The sequence below is a fragment of the Pantherophis guttatus genome, chromosome 4 (genome assembly GCF_059756535.1).
Source record: "Pantherophis guttatus breed Tessera chromosome 4, ASM5975653v1, whole genome shotgun sequence".
Lineage (NCBI taxonomy): Eukaryota > Metazoa > Chordata > Lepidosauria > Squamata > Colubridae > Pantherophis > Pantherophis guttatus.
In genome coordinates this window covers 14397518-14414710 of record NC_142066.1, presented here as the reverse complement: position 1 = coordinate 14414710, position 17193 = coordinate 14397518, and the positions used below count along the sequence as shown (strand labels likewise).

Sequence of the window (17193 nt, the reverse complement as noted above, 5' to 3'; positions counted from 1 at the left end):
GAAAAGCAGCTTGGATCTAGGTAAAATAGGATCTATTTATCTATTTATCCTATTTTATATAGATCAAACCTGCTTATATAAAGTAAATCCAATATAAATATTTAAATATAAATTTAAATATAAATCAAATTTAAAAAAAAAATCCAAGATCGATATAAAAGCAGCTTGGATCAATATAAAATAGGATCTATCTATCTATCTATCATCTATCTCGATATATACGCTGATATATATTATATAGACCCTATTTTACATAGATCCAAGCTGCTTTTCTTTCTATATATAGATATAAAAATAAAAACTCGCTTTATTGCTTAGTCGCCCGATTGGTGCCTTACGCTCTTGAAGGAATTGAATTGCATTCAGAAAACTGTCCACCAACAGTAGCTACTTTGAAAAGCCCGCCAACGTAGGAGATTGGCTGGTACTGGTGACTTGATTAGCCAAACAGGAAACGTCCTTTTAGTTTGAAATTGCCGCCATAAAAGGCCAGAGTCTTTTTATGCCTAAACCGCATCGTTTACTTCATTTTGTTTTTAAAAAGCTACTGTTTACTGTTTACAAACGGAGCTCAATAGATAACGACATTTTCTATCGTTTACTGTCTTTTAACAATGCAAATGCAATCCCAACGGATTTTCTCGGTTTGCTATCCCAAAATGAATTTGAGGTTTCAAAAACTGGGCTCTGGAACTCCAGAGGTGCTTTTTTTTGTAGAACAATGAACTGCATTCAATTTTCTTTGAAAACGTTTCGCTTCTCATCCAAGAAGCTTCTGCGGTCGAAATTCTAAGCTTCTTGGAGTAGAAGTGAAACATTTTTAAAGGAAAAAAAACACAAAATCCCAAGGAAGTTCAGTCGCCTTTTGGGGGAAAAAAATCACCTATGGGACAACAGTGACCTGGATAATTGGAAAATCTCCATAGAGACTGGATGGAATGTATCTATTGTATCTACTCTATTCATTTGGGTGGCTCAAATGTCTGCTTTTCATTGCAATTGTGAAAATATCTACAGACCCCCCACATCCTGGATTTAAATTGCTTCAACTTCTACCTTCAAAATGACTATAGAGCACTGCACATCAGAACAACTAGACACAGGGAGTTTTTTTTCCCCAATGCCATCACTCTGTTTAACAACTAATTCCCACACTGTCAAATAATTTACTAAGACTGTATTAATTACTATTATTCTTCTCTTCTTTACTAGTATCTATCTCTTTCCACTTATTGCTATAACCATATGCTTGCGTCTTTCTATTTATATTGCTTTTACTTGTTTCCTAGTAGGATTTGATTGCTTATTAGTAACCTTGACTATCACTAAGTGTTTTATCTTTTTATTCTCGATGAATGTATTTTATTCTCCTTATGTACAGAGAGCATATATACTAAAGACAAATTCCTTGCGTGTCCAATCACACTTGGCCAATAATAAAGAATTCTATTCCATCCTGAGAAAGACGTTTTGCATATGTATCATGTAACCTTTTGTAGAGGAAATGTTAAAAAAAGGATCTCAGGATACTGTTTCAATTTAGTAAGTTGAGGCAAGTTCCATAATTGCAATTATGGCTTAAGAAAGATGCATTTTTTAAAATATGTATCTTAATGCTTTTGTGGAGAAAATTAAAAAAATAATAATAAAGGATCTTAGGATCCCATTTGGTTTAGCAAGTTTGAGACAAGCTCTTTCCTAGAAAAGGTTTATTCTCCTTATGTACACCGAGAGCATATACACCAAAGACAAATTCCTTGTGTGTCCAATCACATTTGGCCAATAATAAAGAATTCTATTTTATTCTGAGAAAGATGTTTTGTATATGTATCATGTAACCTTAATGCTTTTGTAGAGGAAATGTTAAAAAAGGATCTCAGGATCTTGTTTCAACTTAGTAAGTTGAGGCAAGTTCCATAATTGCAATTATGGCTTAAGAAAGATGCATTTTTTAAAAATATGTATCTTAATGCTTTTGTGGAGAAAATTTAAAAAAATAATAAAGGATCTTAGGATCCCATTTGGCTTAGCAAGTTGAGACAAGCTCCTTCCTAGAAAAGGTTTATTCTCCTTATGTAACTGAGAGCATATACACCAAAGAAAATTCCTTGTGTGTCCAATCACACTTGGCCAAAAATAAAGAATTCTATTCTATCCTGAGAAAGACATTTTGTATATTATCATGTAACCTTTTGTAGAGGAAATGTTAAAAAAGGATCTCAGGATCCTGTTTCAACTTAGCAAGTTGAGACAAGCTCTATAATTTAATATAATTTAAGTGTAAATTTTAAATTTTTACTGTATTTTAAAATATGGGTATTTTAAATTATGGGTATCAATTCAGCCAAATTTATTTAATTCATTTTATTCGATTTTAATTTTTGTATTTGTATGTGTTTTATTTCATGGCTGTTCACCGCCCTGAGTCCTTCGGGAGTAGGGCGGTATAGAAATTCAATAAAATAAATAAATAAATAATTGCAATTCTAGCTTAAGATGCTTTTTGAAAAAAAAAAATATGTATCGTGTAACCTCAATGCTTTTGTGGAGGAATTTTTTTAAAAAACAGGATCTAGGGATCCTGTTCCGCTTAGCAAACCGAGACAAGCTCTTTCCTAGAAAAGGTTTATTCTCCTTATGTACACTGAGAGCATATACACCAAAGACAAATTCCTTGTGTGTCCAATCACATTTGGCCAATAATAAAGAATTCTATTCTGAGAAAATTGTTTTGTATATGTATCATGTAACCTTAATGCTTTTGTAGAGGAAATGTTAAAAAAGGATCTCAGGATCCTGTTTCAACTTAGTAAGTTGAGGCAAGTTCCATAATTGCAATTATGGCTTAAGAAAGATGCATTTTTTAAAAATATGTATCTTAATGCTTTTGTGGAGAAAATTAAAAAAATAATAATAAAGGATCTTAGGATCCCATTTGGTTTAGCAAGTTTGAGACAAGCTCTTTCCTAGAAAAGGTTTATTCTCCTTATGTACACCGAGAGCATATACACCAAAGACAAATTCCTTGTGTGTCCAATCACATTTGGCCAATAATAAAGAATTCTATTTTATTCTGAGAAAGATGTTTTGTATATGTATCATGTAACCTTAATGGTTTTGTAGAGGAAATGTTAAAAAAGGATCTCAGGATCCTGTTTCAATTTAGTAATTTGAGACAAGCTCTATAATTGCAATTCTAGCTTAAGAAAGATGCTTTTTGAAAAAAAAAAATGTATCGTGTAACCTCAATGCTTTTGTGGAGGAATTTTTTTTAAAGAAAGGATCTAGGGATCCTGTTCCGCTTAGCAAACCGAGACAAGCTCTTTCCTAGAAAAGGTTTATTCTCCTTATGTACACCGAGAGCATATACACCAAAGACAAATTCCTTGTGTGTCCTATCACATTTGGCCAATAATAAAGAATTCTATTTTATTCTGAGAAAGATGTTTTGTATATGTATCATGTAACCTTAATGTTTTTGTAGAGGAAATGTTAAAAAAGGATCTCAGGATCCTGTTTCAATTTAGTAATTTGAGACAAGCTCTATAATTGCAATTCTAAACTTAAGAAAGATGCTTTTCTTTTTAAAAAAAAATGTATCGTGTAACCTCAATGCTTTTCTGGAGGAATTTTTTTTAAAGAAAGGATCTAGGGATCCTGTTCCGCTTAGCAAACCGAGACAAGCTCTTTCCTAGAAAAGGTTTATTCTCCTTATGTACACCGAGAGCATATACACCAAAGACAAATTCCTTGTGTGTCCTATCACATTTGGCCAATAATAAAGAATTCTATTTTATTGTGAGAAAATTGTTTTGTATATGTATCATGTAACCTTAATGCTTTTGTAGAGGAAATGTTAAAAAAGGATCTCAGGATCCTGTTTCAATTTAGCAAGTTGAGACAAGCCCTATAATTGCAATTCTAAGCTTAAGAAAGATGCTTTTTTTTAAAAAAAAAAATATGTATCGTGTAACCTCAATGCTTTTTCTGGAGGAATTTTTTTTAAAAAAAGGATCTAGGGATCCTGTTCCGCTTAGCAAATGGAGACAGGCTCTTTCCGAGAAAAGGTGGGTGGCTCTTAAAAGAGCCTTTTTTGGGGTGTCGTTCTTGGGCGAGCTGAAGCCGGCGGGCCGGGAGAGCTCCTCACTTCCCTTTGGCCTTGTGGCTCTCGGTCTTCTTGGGCAGGAGGACGGCCTGGATGTTGGGCAAGACGCCTCCCTGGGCGATGGTGACTTTGCCCAGCAGCTTGTTCAGCTCCTCGTCGTTGCGGATGGCCAGCTGCAAGTGGCGCGGGATGATCCGAGTCTTCTTGTTATCCCGGGCCGCGTTGCCCGCCAGCTCCAGGATTTCCGCCGTCAGGTATTCCAGCACCGCGGCCAGGTAGACGGGAGCTCCGGCGCCCACCCTCTCCGCGTAGTTGCCCTTGCGGAGCAGGCGATGCACGCGGCCCACGGGGAACTGCAAGCCGGCGCGGGATGAGCGGGTCTTGGCCTTGGCCCTGGCTTTGCCGCCTTGCTTGCCGCGTCCGGACATGATGCTATTCAAGATGAGCAACGCTTAAAAAAAGAAAGCCCGATCCGAAGAGAATGAGTTTCCCGATGGGCGCTTGGTCTCATTTTATTCACTCGAAAAGCTTGCAAGTGCGAATTCCTATTGGCCGAGCTTTTCCTGCGTCCAATGAAAAAACAACAACCGCCCAAGGGAGAAGAGGCGCTCTGTCGCAAGCCAATAGCAATCGGTTTCTCAAGGTTCGGTCATTAGCATAAGTCAATGTACGGAAGTGGGTGGCGCTCTGCGTCGGAGCCAATGAAAAAGGAGGGTTTGAACGCCTTCATTTGCATATCGCCCCTATAAATAGGAGGCAGAGAAGAGTTTCTTTTCCAGAGTTTGGTTTTTTTTTTTTTTTTTTGATTAGGTGGTGTTTTGTCTTGCTAGGGATTTGATCATGCCTGAGCCGGCTAAATCTGCTCCTGCGCCCAAAAAGGGCTCCAAGAAAGCCGTGACTAAGACCCAGAAGAAAGGGGACAAGAAGCGCAAGAAGAGCCGCAAGGAGAGCTACTCCATCTATGTCTACAAGGTGTTGAAGCAGGTCCACCCGGACACCGGCATCTCCTCCAAGGCCATGAGCATCATGAACTCCTTCGTCAACGACATCTTTGAGCGCATCGCTGGGGAGGCTTCCCGCTTGGCCCACTACAACAAGCGCTCCACCATCACCTCCCGGGAGATCCAGACGGCCGTCCGTCTCCTCCTACCTGGAGAGCTGGCCAAGCACGCCGTCTCCGAGGGCACCAAAGCTGTCACCAAATACACCAGCTCCAAGTAAAAAGGAGCTTGAGACGTAAAAAGTCTCCTTCGCCCAGACCCAAAGGCTCTTTTAAGAGCCACCTACTTTCTCAAAAAAAAAGAGCTGCGGCTATCTGATTTTTAAAAGTCCACTTTGCAGGGACTTGCTGGCCTAACTTTCCACAATTTTACCTAAGGAATGTTATTTTTGAGACACTTAGAAAATTGCAGATGAGAAAGTGTGATCCCCACGAAGTGGTCCTAGATTCCTTAATTTAAAATGTATTTAAAACATTAAATGAGGGCCTTGGTAGTACAGTGGTCTAAAGCACTCTGTTATTAATACAGCTGCCTGCAATTACTGCAGGTTCGAATCTTACCAGGCTCAAGGTTGACTCAGCCTTCCATCCTTTCTAAGGTAGGTTAAATCAGTGGTCCCCAACCCCCGGTCCGCGGACCGGTGCCGGGCCGTGGAGTACCTGGCACCGGGCCGCGCAGCGGCCGGGGGACAGGAACGCTGCAGCGCAAAGGCTCCTGGGCCGTGCGCAATGGGCCTGCGCAAAAGCTCCTGGGCCGTGCCCCCACCCCTGCGCGCGCTCAGCGGGCCGCGGCGATAAAAAGGTTGGGGACCACTGGGTTAAATGACCCAGTTTGTGGGGGCAATAAGCTGACTTTGTATAAATATACAAAAGGATGAAGGCTATTGCTTAGCGCATTGTAAGCCGCCCTGAGTCTCCGGAGAAGGGCGGCATATAAATCAAATTTAAAAAAAAAAAAAAAACCTCTTTAGAAAAATGCCTCCCACCCCCTTAAGAGAAATGCAAGTTATAGAATAGAATAGAATTTTTTATTGGCCAAGTGTGATTGGACACACAAGGAATTGGTCTTGGTGCATACGTTCTCAGTGTACATAAAAGAAAAGATACGTTCATCAAGAATCATAAGGTACAACACTTAACGATAGTCATAGGGTACAAATAAGCAATCAGGAAACTATAGATCATAAGGATACAAGCAACAAAATTACAGTCATAGTGTTGAGGGAATTATTTGTTTAGCAGAGTGATGGCATTCGGGGGAAAACTTATTCTGTCTAGTTGTTCTGGTGTGCCAGTGCTCTATAGCATCGTTTTGAGGGTAGGAGTTGAAACAATTTATGTCCAGGATGTGAGGGGTCTCTAAATATTTTCACAGCCCTCTTTTTGACTCCTGCAGTATACAGGTCCTCAATGGAAGGCAGGTTTATTTATTTAATTATTTATTTCAATTTGTATACCGCCCTTCTCCTAGTGGACTCAGGACAGTGCACAGCCAGAACTAAAACACATTCCAATACAAAATTTAAAATTATTAAAAGAATTACATACTTTGGCCCAAATTTAGAACAATTCGAATTAAAACCCATTGACAATTAAAAGCTGAAAAACTAAAAAGACTTAAAAAGGGGGGGGGGTTTCACGCCAGCCCTGCTTGATGGAAAAGAAAAGTTTTCAGGGCACGGCGAAAGACCCGGAGATCCGATATCCTTCGTATCTCCGGGGGCAAATCGTTCCAGAGGGCAGGAGCTGTCACAGAGAAGGCCATCCCCCTGGGGGTCGCCAGCCAACATTGCCTGGCCGACGGCACCCTGAGGAGTCCCTCTCTGTGGGAGCGTACTGGTCGGTGGGAGGCTATCGGTTGGTAGCAATTGTTTTTTCTGCAGTTCTATTTCTATTTCTAACTTCTATTTTTATTTTCCAACCATTCATAAAATAACTCCCATGTCATATAAATATTCACTTTGTTCTTTCTCCTTTCTAGCAAGCCTTAATCTATTCATTTCTGCACATTCTAATATTTTCCTAAAAACGAACTTTTTTTCAAGGGGCAACTTGGATGAGAAGCGAAACGTCTTCCAAGAAAAACCCAGAAAGTCCAGTTACCTCTTGAAAAAAAAGCACCTTTGGGACAACCAGGACCTGGATGACCGAAAATCTCCATAGATAAGGCACTTAAAAATGAATCCAACTGAATAGATCTGGTTGATGAACTAGCCCGTTTTCGGCCATGACAGGCAGTTATACAAATGGAATTTGTTGTTAGCTGCAAAGTCGTGTCCGACCCATTGCAATCCCCATGGACAACGTTCCTCCAGGCCTTCCTGTCCTCTACCATGCTCTGGAGTCCATTTAAGCTCACGCCGACTGCTTCAGTGACTCCATCCGGCCACGTTGTTCTCTGCTGTCCCCTTCTTCTTTTGCCCTCAATCGTTCCCAGCATTAGGCTCTTCTCCAGTGAGTCCTTCCTTCTCATTAGGTGGCCAAAGGTATTTATTTATTTATTTATTTATTTATTTATTTATTTATTTATTTATTTATTTATTTATTTATTACATGTATTTATATGCCGCCATTCTCCCGAAGGACTCAGGGCGGCGAACACAAGTTAAGAAACAATTACAATAAAATCATAATTTAATCCAAATAATTAATTAGTAGTAAATAATAAAGCCCGGAATCAGTCTCAGCCTATTTGTTTGAAAAGCCAAGTCTTCAAGTCCCGACGGAAGGAGCGGAGATCAGGAGCCGTCCGGAGCTCAGTAGGCAATTCATTCCAGAGGGTGGGAGCACCCACAGAGAACGTCCTACCCCTGGGCACAGCAAGGTGACATTGGCTCGCCGTCGGAACCCTGAGGAGAGCGGCCCTATGTGAACAAACAGGGCGGTGAGAGGCAGGCAGGAGAAGGTCATGCAAATATCCCGGACCTAAGTCATGAAGGGCCTTATAGGTGAGGACTAGCACCTTGAAGCGGACCTGGAGAACCACTGGTAACCAGTGCAGCTCACGCAGGAGGGGTGTTATATGGGAGTAACGAGGGGCTCCCATAACAACCCGTGCAGCTGCATTCTGGATCAGCTGGAGTCTCTGGGTGCATCTCAGGGGCAGGCCCATGTAGAGGGAATTGCAGTAATCCAAGCGGGAAGTAACCAGGGCATGAGTGACTGTGCGAAGGTCATCTCGGTCCAGGAAAGGGCGCACCAGGCGAACCTGTGCGAAGGCCCCCTTGGTCACGGCCATTAGATGGGATAGCCTTCTAGGCTATCTTCTAGGGATAGCCGAGCATCCAGGAGGACACCCAAGTTGTGAGCCCTATCAACGGGTGCAAGTTTTTCCCCATCTATCAAAAGTGATGGAGCCTCTGAAACCCGAGATGCCGGCATCCATTTGAGTTTCATCTTCAGGATCTGGCCTTCTGAAGAGCCGTCAGGGTTGATCTCCTCTAGGACTGACCGGTTTGATCGCCTTGCAGTCCAAGGGACTCGCAGGAGTCTTCTCCAGCACCAGAGTTCAAAGGCCTCAATTCTTTGGCGCTCGGCCTTCCTTATGGTCCAACTTTCACCAGCCATACATTGCAACTGGGAAAACCATCGCCTTGACTATACGCACTTTTGTTGCCAGGTGGATGTCTCTGTAATAACTGTATATAAATGAATAAACCCGCTCTTTTTGGGTTACCTTGTTTGTTTTTAACAGTGCCACCAAATTCTGCGTTCCGTGTGAAAGGTGAATATTGGGCCTTTGCCCATTCCTCAGTTAATACCACATTAGTACTTGTATAGTACAAGTGTCAGCCTCAGCTTTTGCCTGCTTCAGCTGCCATGAGAAACGGGGGAGGGATTAGTTAAGGACGAGGGGTGGGGAGATGCAAGATTTGTTTTTCCTTGTAGGATGTGTCTTCATGAGAAACGAAAGTGATTCTTCAAAGGGGACGGCTGACCAACTGCCCCTACATTCCTGATGAATGACGCGGCCAGACGTGATGCCACCTGACCTTTGGAAGACCTTTGGATTGGCTGATGATATATGGACAAGGGGGGGGGGGAGATGCTTAGTCGATGCATTTCGCGCGCTTTGCTCACTTCCAGCTTTACCTGGGTTGTTAATCATTTCATATTCAGTAAAAGTACCAAATTCTTCATAATGCTTGAGTTTGGGTTTTTCTTTCCTGGATACTGAAGGAAGCATACCTGACAACAAGTATACTATACTATATACTTAGTATAGTATACTTGTACTATACTTGTACTATAGGAGAAGGGAAAAAGTGAATTTAGGATTGTCCAGAAAAAAACTGAAGAAGAAAAACCCCAAAGTGCTTTTTCAGGAGGCAACTGGACTTTCTTACTTTTTTCTTTTGAAGACGTTTCGCTTCTCATCCGAGAAGCTTCTTCAGTTCTGACAGGATCCTGTCCGAGCTGAAGAAGCTTCTCGGATGAGAAGCAAAACGTCTTCTAAAGAAAAAACAAGAAAAGGCCAGTTGCCTCCTGAAAAAGCACTTTTGGGACAACCAGACAGACCTGAAGAAGAAAAAAAAAAAAAAAGAGATTTTTTGCGTTGGCCGGGAATCGAACCCGGGTCAACTGCTTGGAAGGCAGCTATGCTCACCACTATACCACCAACGCTTGCATGATTAAAGTTTATTTTCTCAAAGCTAACAATGCCTAGAAGTTGCATTTCTGGCTCTCTCCACAAGGTGGTGCCATTGGCTAAACGTGTGGATTCTCTCAGCTCTTCCAATAATTCATCCTTCCAAGTTCATTAAACTTTCCTCCAAGAATCTCCTCTCCTTTTTCATGCAATTAAAAAATATATATATTTTCCAGCCCTCCATAAGAGAAAAGAAACCCTCTAAACCCAGATTCCTAGCCACTCCAAGTGTATTAACCACCTTGAAAGCTGTGTTCGAAATCAGGATGGAGTGAGTAACTCCCAGGAGTAACTTTCCCAGTGAGGAAGAAAAGGTTCGACTGCTCCAGGTGAGGTTCGAACTCACAACCTCGGCATTGCTAGAGGCAAAGTACTGCTGTATAAGTACCGCGCGCTAACCGATTGCGCCACTGGAGCAACTGTATAAATCAAGTTTTTTTCCTCAAGCTTAGCAACTTTAAGATGCATGGATTTAAACTGCTGGTATAGTGGCTGGGGCATTCTGGGAGTTGAAGTCCATGCATCTTCAAATTGCTAAGGCTGAGGAACTGGCCTCAGCAGCTCCTCTGATACAAGCACAAGCATGCAACAGGTTAATCCTTAATGTGAAATTACACACACACACACACAGAGATATTTTATTTATTTATTTATTTATTATATTTCTATACCGCCTTTCTCCCGTAGGACTCAAGGCGGTGTACAGTCAAGAAAAACATAGACATACAAACACCACAAAATTGCTAATTAAAATTGCCACTTAGTTTGGTCAATTAAATAAAACCCAGAATTAGATAACATTTAAAAAATCATTCACATGTTCGTATGTTTAGCCCCGCTTGTTGGAACATCAGGGTCTTGAGGGCACGGCGGAAAGCACGGAGATCAGGAATATTCCGTATCTCCGGGGGCAGTTCATTCCAAAGGGTTGGAGCCCCCACAGAGAAGGCCCTCCCCCTGGGAGTCGCCAGTCGACATAATTTGGCTGACGGTACCCTGAGTAGTCCCTCCCTGTGAGAACGAAGTGGTCGGTGGGAGGCTATTGGTGGCAAAAGACGGTCTCGTAGGTACCCAGGTCCTAAGCCATGGAGCGCTTTAAAGGTGATAACTAACACCTTGAATCGCACCCGGAAGACCACCGGGAGCCAGTGCAGCTCGCGTAGGAGAGGTGTTACATGGGCGTAATGAGCTGCGCCCATAATCACCCGCGCGGCTACGTTCTGGACCAGTTGGAGCCTCCGGGTGCTTTTCAAGGGGAGCCCCATGTAGAGAGCATTACAGTAGTCCATACGGGAGGTAACTAGGGCATGAGTGACTGTGCGCAAGGCGTCCCGATCCAGAAAGGGACGCAACTGGTGGATCAGGCGAACCTGATAAAAGGCACCCCTGGCCACGGCCATCAAATGATCTTCTAAAAATAACCGTGAATCCAGGAGGACACCCAAGTTGCGGGCCCTCTCTGTGGGGAGCAAGATCTCATCCCCTATTGTCAGTGATGGTACCAGCTGACTATACCGGGACGCTGGAAGCCACAGCCACTCGGTCTTGGAGGGGTTGAGTCTGAGCTTGTTTCTCCCCATCCAGATCCGCACGGCCTCCAGGCAACGGGACATCACAGCAAGGGCATCATTGGGGTGGTCTGGGGTGGAGATGTATAGCTGTGTGTCATCAGCATACTGATGAACACTCACCCCAAAACCACGGATGATCTCACCTAGTGGTTTTACATAAATGTTGAACAGATATGTATATTACACACACAAATACACACATGCTTGTCTGTGGCTCAGCAAATTATAGTATAAACTTATTGGGAATATGCAGTGGTGAAATTAATTTTTTTTACTACCGGTTCTGTGGGCATGGCTTAGTGGGTGTGGTGTGGCTTGGTGGGCGTGGCTTGGTGGGCATGGCAAGGGAAGGATACTGCAAAATCTCCATGCCCACCCCACTCCAGAGGAAGAATTCTGCAAAATCCCCATTCCCTCCCCACTCTGGGGCCAGCCAGAGGTGGTATTTGCAGGTTCTCTGAATTACAACTCAAAATTTCCGCTACCGGTTCTCCAGAACCTGTCAGAACCTGCTGGATTTCACCACTGGGAATATGGCTTTATTGTTGTGGAAAAATTGAGACTGAACAACGTTCCTGGGTCAGCCAGAGTCAGTTTATTGCGCAAGGTTCAGAGCCAGATTTGTACCTGAAACTTTGAACAAAGAAGAGCCCTGATCCCACTGTTTTTATACATATCCAAGACAAAGGATTCAGTGAGCTCATACAGTTTTCCATATATGGTTAACATACATGTGTTATATGGTAATTGACACACTTCCTAATTACTAAACCATTAGTTTCTAGTTTATAAGATTATCTTTGCTACACAACTTTTCCTTAAGTGCTGTAGTTGCTAATGGGAGATTTATTGCTGTCCTTAGGTAAATTTATTGGATTAAGTAACTCTTTGTAACACATATGTCCTTGTCTTTGACAGTGAGGCCATTCAAATGTTTTCCATATGGCTGTCCTTCCGTGACAGTTAGGCCTCATCAGAAGATACATTACCACTAATGGAGTTTAGCTGATTTTTAATGTAATCTCCAAGCATTTTTCTCTCTTATAATAATGTGACTAGAGAGGGTCCTTTAGAGTTCATGTAGCTGACTCTGTATGATTCCTATTTTATTCACATTATTATCGCCTCACAAAACAGCAGCCATTTTAAATTGTAGCCTTTTTTTGAAAAATGTGGAGTTATCAGAGTAACAGTCCACCCCCAAAGTGCTTTTTCAGGAGACAACTGGACTTTCTTGGGGGTTTTTTTTTTCTTTGAAGACGTTTCACTTCTCATCCAAGCAGCTTCTTCAGCTCTGACAGGATAGTGGGGAACGTCAGAGCTGAAGAAGTTTCTTGGATGACAAGCGAAACGTCTTCAAAGAAAACAACAAGAAGAAAATCCAGTGGCTTCCTGAAAAAGGCCTTTTGGGACAAACCATGATCTGGATGACTGAGAATCTCTACAGACAATTGGAGTAACAGAGTTGGAAGGGCCCTTGGAGGTCTTCTAGTCCAACTCGGGGAGGAAACCCTATACAGTAGTGGCCAAAATTGTGGAAACAATTTGGGAAAAGTGTATTTTCTAAAACTAGCTTATAACAGCACTTTTTTGGGGGAGTAGTACCATAAAATTATATATCAATGGAAAGATAATTTAATCAAGAATGTAATGCAATAACCTGTAGGAAGTTAGCACCCACCCCTTTCCTGGAAGAATGAAATATTTTAGGAAATATTAAAAAGGCAGAATATTATGTTTCCCTGTATGAGAAATGGAGAAGCATGTTTTAAAGACAAAGCAACTCCCACCTTCCTGCCTCCCCCCCCTTTGTTAATGGGCCAGAGGCAGAAACTCAATCTTTGACAATAGGACCCATCTGCAATACAATAGCAACAGAAACTAACACAATGGGACCCATCTAGGACAGAAACTCACCGCATGGCACCTGGGAAGATTACATCAGCCAGCAAGGCTCGCTAAGACCCCCACCCCCTGGGAGTCTGACAACCAATCAGGATACTCTTTCGGGGCCCCAGGAAGTTCAAAGCCAGAGAAAGCATAAAACCCGGGGACTTGCAGTATCTCGGCCCTTTTTCTGTTCAGGAACTCGAGCCATGTGATCCTGTCCACCATTAAACCCTCTTTCCAAGCAGTCTCCATGTTTCCAGTGTCTTTTTCCCCACTTGGAGCCGAACCCAGAAGGATATTCTTCCAACTTTTATGAAAGATTTGCTATTAGAATAGCAGCTACAGTATAAAGAAGAAAAGTGAAACACATAGAAAAAACAAGATATAACAAAATGATCACCATAGAAAAAACGAGATATACAAAAATGATCGCCACGTCAGTTAATATTTAGTTGGGTAACCTTTAGCATGAATTAGGGCCTTACATAACATCTTCCCGTGGAGTGAACCAAGTCTTTTAGTTCTGCAGCTGTTCGAATGTGAAACCAAGATTGAATGATGGCTTCTATTAACTGGGTTTTATTGCTGGGTTGCTTCTGACTAACAAGTTTCTTTAGTCAGCTCCATTAAAGTAGGAAAAGCTGGTCCAGCTAGATGATCACTGAAGGGCCCTCTTTGTTCATAGTATTGTAGAAGAGAAATTGTGCTTGCAAATGTATCCAGTTGAAATAAAAGGCAGACACATTCCTTCTTTGATGTAGAACCAATGGGGAGAGGCCCCTCAGTTGCCCCTCAGTTGTCAGAGATAAGAAGCATTTGGTGAAATACAGTTGAAGGTTAGAGAGGTCAAGTATGACCACATGTAATATTAACAAGAGATAATTTGAATCTATGCTTCAGTAATCTACATAAAGAATTATGAATGTTGGCAGAGAATAAAATGAAACAGTAATTAGGAAGTGTCAATTAAAAATGACAAATGTATATGACCATATGAATTGCTGAGTTAACAGAATCCTTTGTTTGAAGCTGTATAAAGTTGGACTCTCATGTTCATTACTTTGCTCAGATCTTGTGGTCACAATACCAATCTGATCCTTATTGCAATAATAAATAACTGATTCTTGTCTGCTCTGAAGGGATGTCTCTTTAATTCCTTCTTCCATAACACCATAGATTTTCAATTGGGTTAAGGTCTGGGCTATTCCCAGGCAGTGGAATAGGATTATCTTGAAACTCAACAAAAAAATAAAAAAATAAAAATTAAAAAAAAATGGTGTTATTAAGCTATCAAACCTCAAAAATACACTTTTCCCAAAAGGTTTCCACAATTTTGGCCACTACTGTATATCATATCAGACAAATGACGGTTTAATCTCTTTTTAAAACCTTCCAGGTTTTAAAAAGCATCCACCTCTATGTTATAATAATCATTTTAATTAGCAATTTTATGATATTTGTGTATCTATATTTTTCTCGACTGTACACCGCCTTGAGTCCTACGGGAGAAAGGCGGTATAGAAATCTAATAAATAAATAAATAAATAAATAAATAAATAAATAAATAAATAAATAAATAAATAAACAAACAAACTTCTGGAGGCAAGCCATTCCACCAATTAATTGTTCTAACGGCCTGGAAATTTCTCTTTAGTTCTAGTCCCAAAGGTCCTTCTTCAGAGCTGGATGAGAAGCGAAACGTCTTCAAAGAAAAACCCAGAAAGTCCCGTTTCCTCTTGAAGAAAAAATAAATGCACTTTTGTGGGACAACCATGATCTGAATGACTTGAGAATCTCCACTGACATCCTTAGTTATAGAATAGAACAGAATAACAGAGTTGGAAGGGATCTTGGAGGTCTTCTAGTCCAGCCCCCTTCTTAGGCAGGAAACCCTACACCACTTCCCTATTTTATAGTCCTAGGTGGCTTCTCTCCTTGGTTAGTTTCCATTCATTGCTTCTTGTGCTGCCTTCAGGTAGCTTTGGAGAATAGTTGGGCTTCCTCTTCTTTGTGGCAGCCTCTTAGATATTGGGGCTTATCTTTCAAGATCTATAGAGATTTCCTTCAGGCTCAGGAATTACCCTAAAAACGTGTGAGGGATCTGTCCCAATCAATTAATTTCTCTCTTTTTTTTTTAATGCCTGGATCTGGTTTTCTCTCTAGTCCTATCCCTTGTGGAACAATTACATTGTTGTAGATATTAAGTTACTGGTAAAAATTAATTTATTGCCTTTGTTATGTATTTCCTCATTGGGAACCAATTCTTACATCAGGGTCCAGAAAATGGTGTTATGGTCTCCTGCTTGGCGGGGGGGGGGGGGGTTGGACTAGATGACCTACAAGGTCCCTCCCAACTCTGTTAATCCGTTAAGAACATTAGGTTCCAAAATGAACATTGGATTCCAAAATGCATTGTCTGTTGATGAAAGAATCCGATCTTTTAATCATCAATTAATTAATTAATTAAATTTATTTATTTATTTATTTATTTATTCATTCATTCATTCATTCATTCATTCATTCATTTATTTAATTTTTATACCTTCTCCCGAAGGACTCAGGGCGGTGAACAGATAAAATAACATAGATATAAAATGTGAATATAAGATGATTAAGCCAATTTGGTTCATCGGTTAAGAATCTTCAGCATGAAGATAACGCTTTAAGCATAAGCGTAATGCTTCTTAATTAATTTTTAATCCTTCGTGAATTCAGATTTACTGAGGTTACTAAATGCCTTGCTGGGTTCAAAACGGATGGAAATCTTAATTTTATTTTATTTTTCAAAGAAAAGGCTGTGTCAGGAGTGGGATTCGAACCCACGCCTCCAGGGGAGACTGCGACCTGAACGCAGCGCCTTAGACCGCTCGGCCATCCTGACTTCTCAATAGAAAGCTCTCCCCCCCCCAACATCTTTGGCAATAATCTATTTTTAACATGGATTCTTTATACGCTACGGTGAGCCATAGCCACACCATAGATTAAGAAATATGAAGACAACATGCAGGTACTTTACCAACCAAGGTAGTCGTGGCCGAGTGGTTAAGGCGATGGACTAGAAATCCATTGGGGTCTCCCCGCGCAGGTTCGAATCCTGCCGACTACGAGAGCTTCTTTTATATCCAAACATAAAAAAGTCTACATTCATTTTTCTTCCACGCATTTAAACTCGTCTCTTTTTAAAAGTTTGCCAGGTGATTATTTGGAAAAACACACTTCTCTCATTTGCGATCCCAGTTTCCTCCCTTAATGTATGATTGCCATTTATACTTAAATATTAAATAATTCGGGTTTATTATATTAATTTTACTAATACCTTGCACCTGATCTCACCCTGCAGCATGGCAACAATACCTCATTTGATTTGAATTTAGGGCAGGGTGTGCTGGGTGTGAATCCCCTCAATCGTGGCTTATTATACAAACCAACATGGCTAGTGAAATTTGCTGGAACTGGAATCTTTTTCTTTAAATTTATTGGGGTGGATTTAATTGCGGATTTATTTTTATTTTATCCAATTCAGTGGTCTGCATTCCATTTTCTTTTTACTGAATCTCCCCCAGGGCTTTCTTTGTGAGAATTTTGCTCCTTCGTCTTAGAAACGTTGGTTTCTGGTCGGGATCTCGAATTGTGCACTTTGCATATGCTCAGAGGTAGCCTTTTCAAGGCTATTCTGGTTCCACTGGAGCTCAGGTCTCAATAATCTATGAATACAGAGCAGGAGGGAGGAGACGTCTTGCTGAATCATGAACCATTCGTTGAGGGCATCAGTTTTTAAAAAACAGAAATTGAATTTTTCCTACTACCAGGAATTTTGAGAGCCTTTTATTGTAAGGCGTTGGTGGTATAGTGGTGAGCATAGCTGCCTTCCAAGCAGTTGACCCGGGTTCGATTCCCGGCCAACGCATCTGACTTTTACTTCCAAACCCATCTGTTTTTTTAAAAAAATAGAAAGAAAGGGTTTAAAAAGAAAACCAGG

At 41.2% G+C, this 17193-nt stretch overlaps 2 protein-coding genes and 5 non-coding genes across 7 annotated transcripts; 3 read left to right on the top strand and 4 right to left on the bottom strand.

The window, feature by feature from the left end:
* Nucleotides 1-3975: 3975 nt before the first annotated feature.
* On the bottom strand, nucleotides 3976-4557 carry LOC132709740 (histone H2A type 2-C-like). Its single transcript, XM_060684391.2, has one exon. It carries the CDS (start codon nucleotides 4531-4533, stop codon nucleotides 4144-4146), a length of 390 nt encoding a protein of 129 aa, XP_060540374.1. The 5' UTR covers nucleotides 4534-4557; the 3' UTR covers nucleotides 3976-4143.
* Nucleotides 4558-4899: 342 nt separating this feature from the next.
* On the top strand, nucleotides 4900-5532 carry LOC117658728 (histone H2B 1/2/3/4/6). The gene has a single exon (XM_034406843.3). The coding sequence runs from the start codon at nucleotides 4946-4948 to the stop codon at nucleotides 5324-5326; it is 381 nt and encodes a 126-aa protein (XP_034262734.1). The 5' UTR covers nucleotides 4900-4945; the 3' UTR covers nucleotides 5327-5532.
* A 4124-nt stretch (nucleotides 5533-9656) lies between these two features.
* On the bottom strand, nucleotides 9657-9728 carry TRNAG-UCC (transfer RNA glycine (anticodon UCC)). The gene has a single exon. It is a non-coding gene; the product is annotated as a tRNA-Gly (tRNA).
* Nucleotides 9729-10074: 346 nt separating this feature from the next.
* TRNAI-UAU (transfer RNA isoleucine (anticodon UAU)) lies at nucleotides 10075-10170 on the bottom strand. Its single transcript has 2 exons — nucleotides 10133-10170; nucleotides 10075-10110 (listed from the first exon to the last, which is right to left on the bottom strand). It is a non-coding gene; the product is annotated as a tRNA-Ile (tRNA).
* Nucleotides 10171-16012: 5842 nt separating this feature from the next.
* Nucleotides 16013-16095, bottom strand: TRNAL-CAG (transfer RNA leucine (anticodon CAG)). Its single transcript has one exon. It is a non-coding gene; the product is annotated as a tRNA-Leu (tRNA).
* Nucleotides 16096-16238: 143 nt separating this feature from the next.
* TRNAS-AGA (transfer RNA serine (anticodon AGA)) lies at nucleotides 16239-16320 on the top strand. The gene has a single exon. It is a non-coding gene; the product is annotated as a tRNA-Ser (tRNA).
* A 729-nt stretch (nucleotides 16321-17049) lies between these two features.
* Nucleotides 17050-17121, top strand: TRNAG-UCC (transfer RNA glycine (anticodon UCC)). Its single transcript has one exon. It is a non-coding gene; the product is annotated as a tRNA-Gly (tRNA).
* The last annotated feature ends 72 nt before the right edge of the window (nucleotides 17122-17193 follow it).

Excerpts from the sequence above, each read along its gene's own strand:
- LOC117658728 (XM_034406843.3), top strand. The coding sequence starts at position 4,946 with ATGCCTGAGCCGGCTAAATCTGCTCCTGCGCCCAAAAAGGGCTCCAAG.
- LOC132709740 (XM_060684391.2), bottom strand. The coding sequence starts at position 4,533 with ATGTCCGGACGCGGCAAGCAAGGCGGCAAAGCCAGGGCCAAGGCCAAG.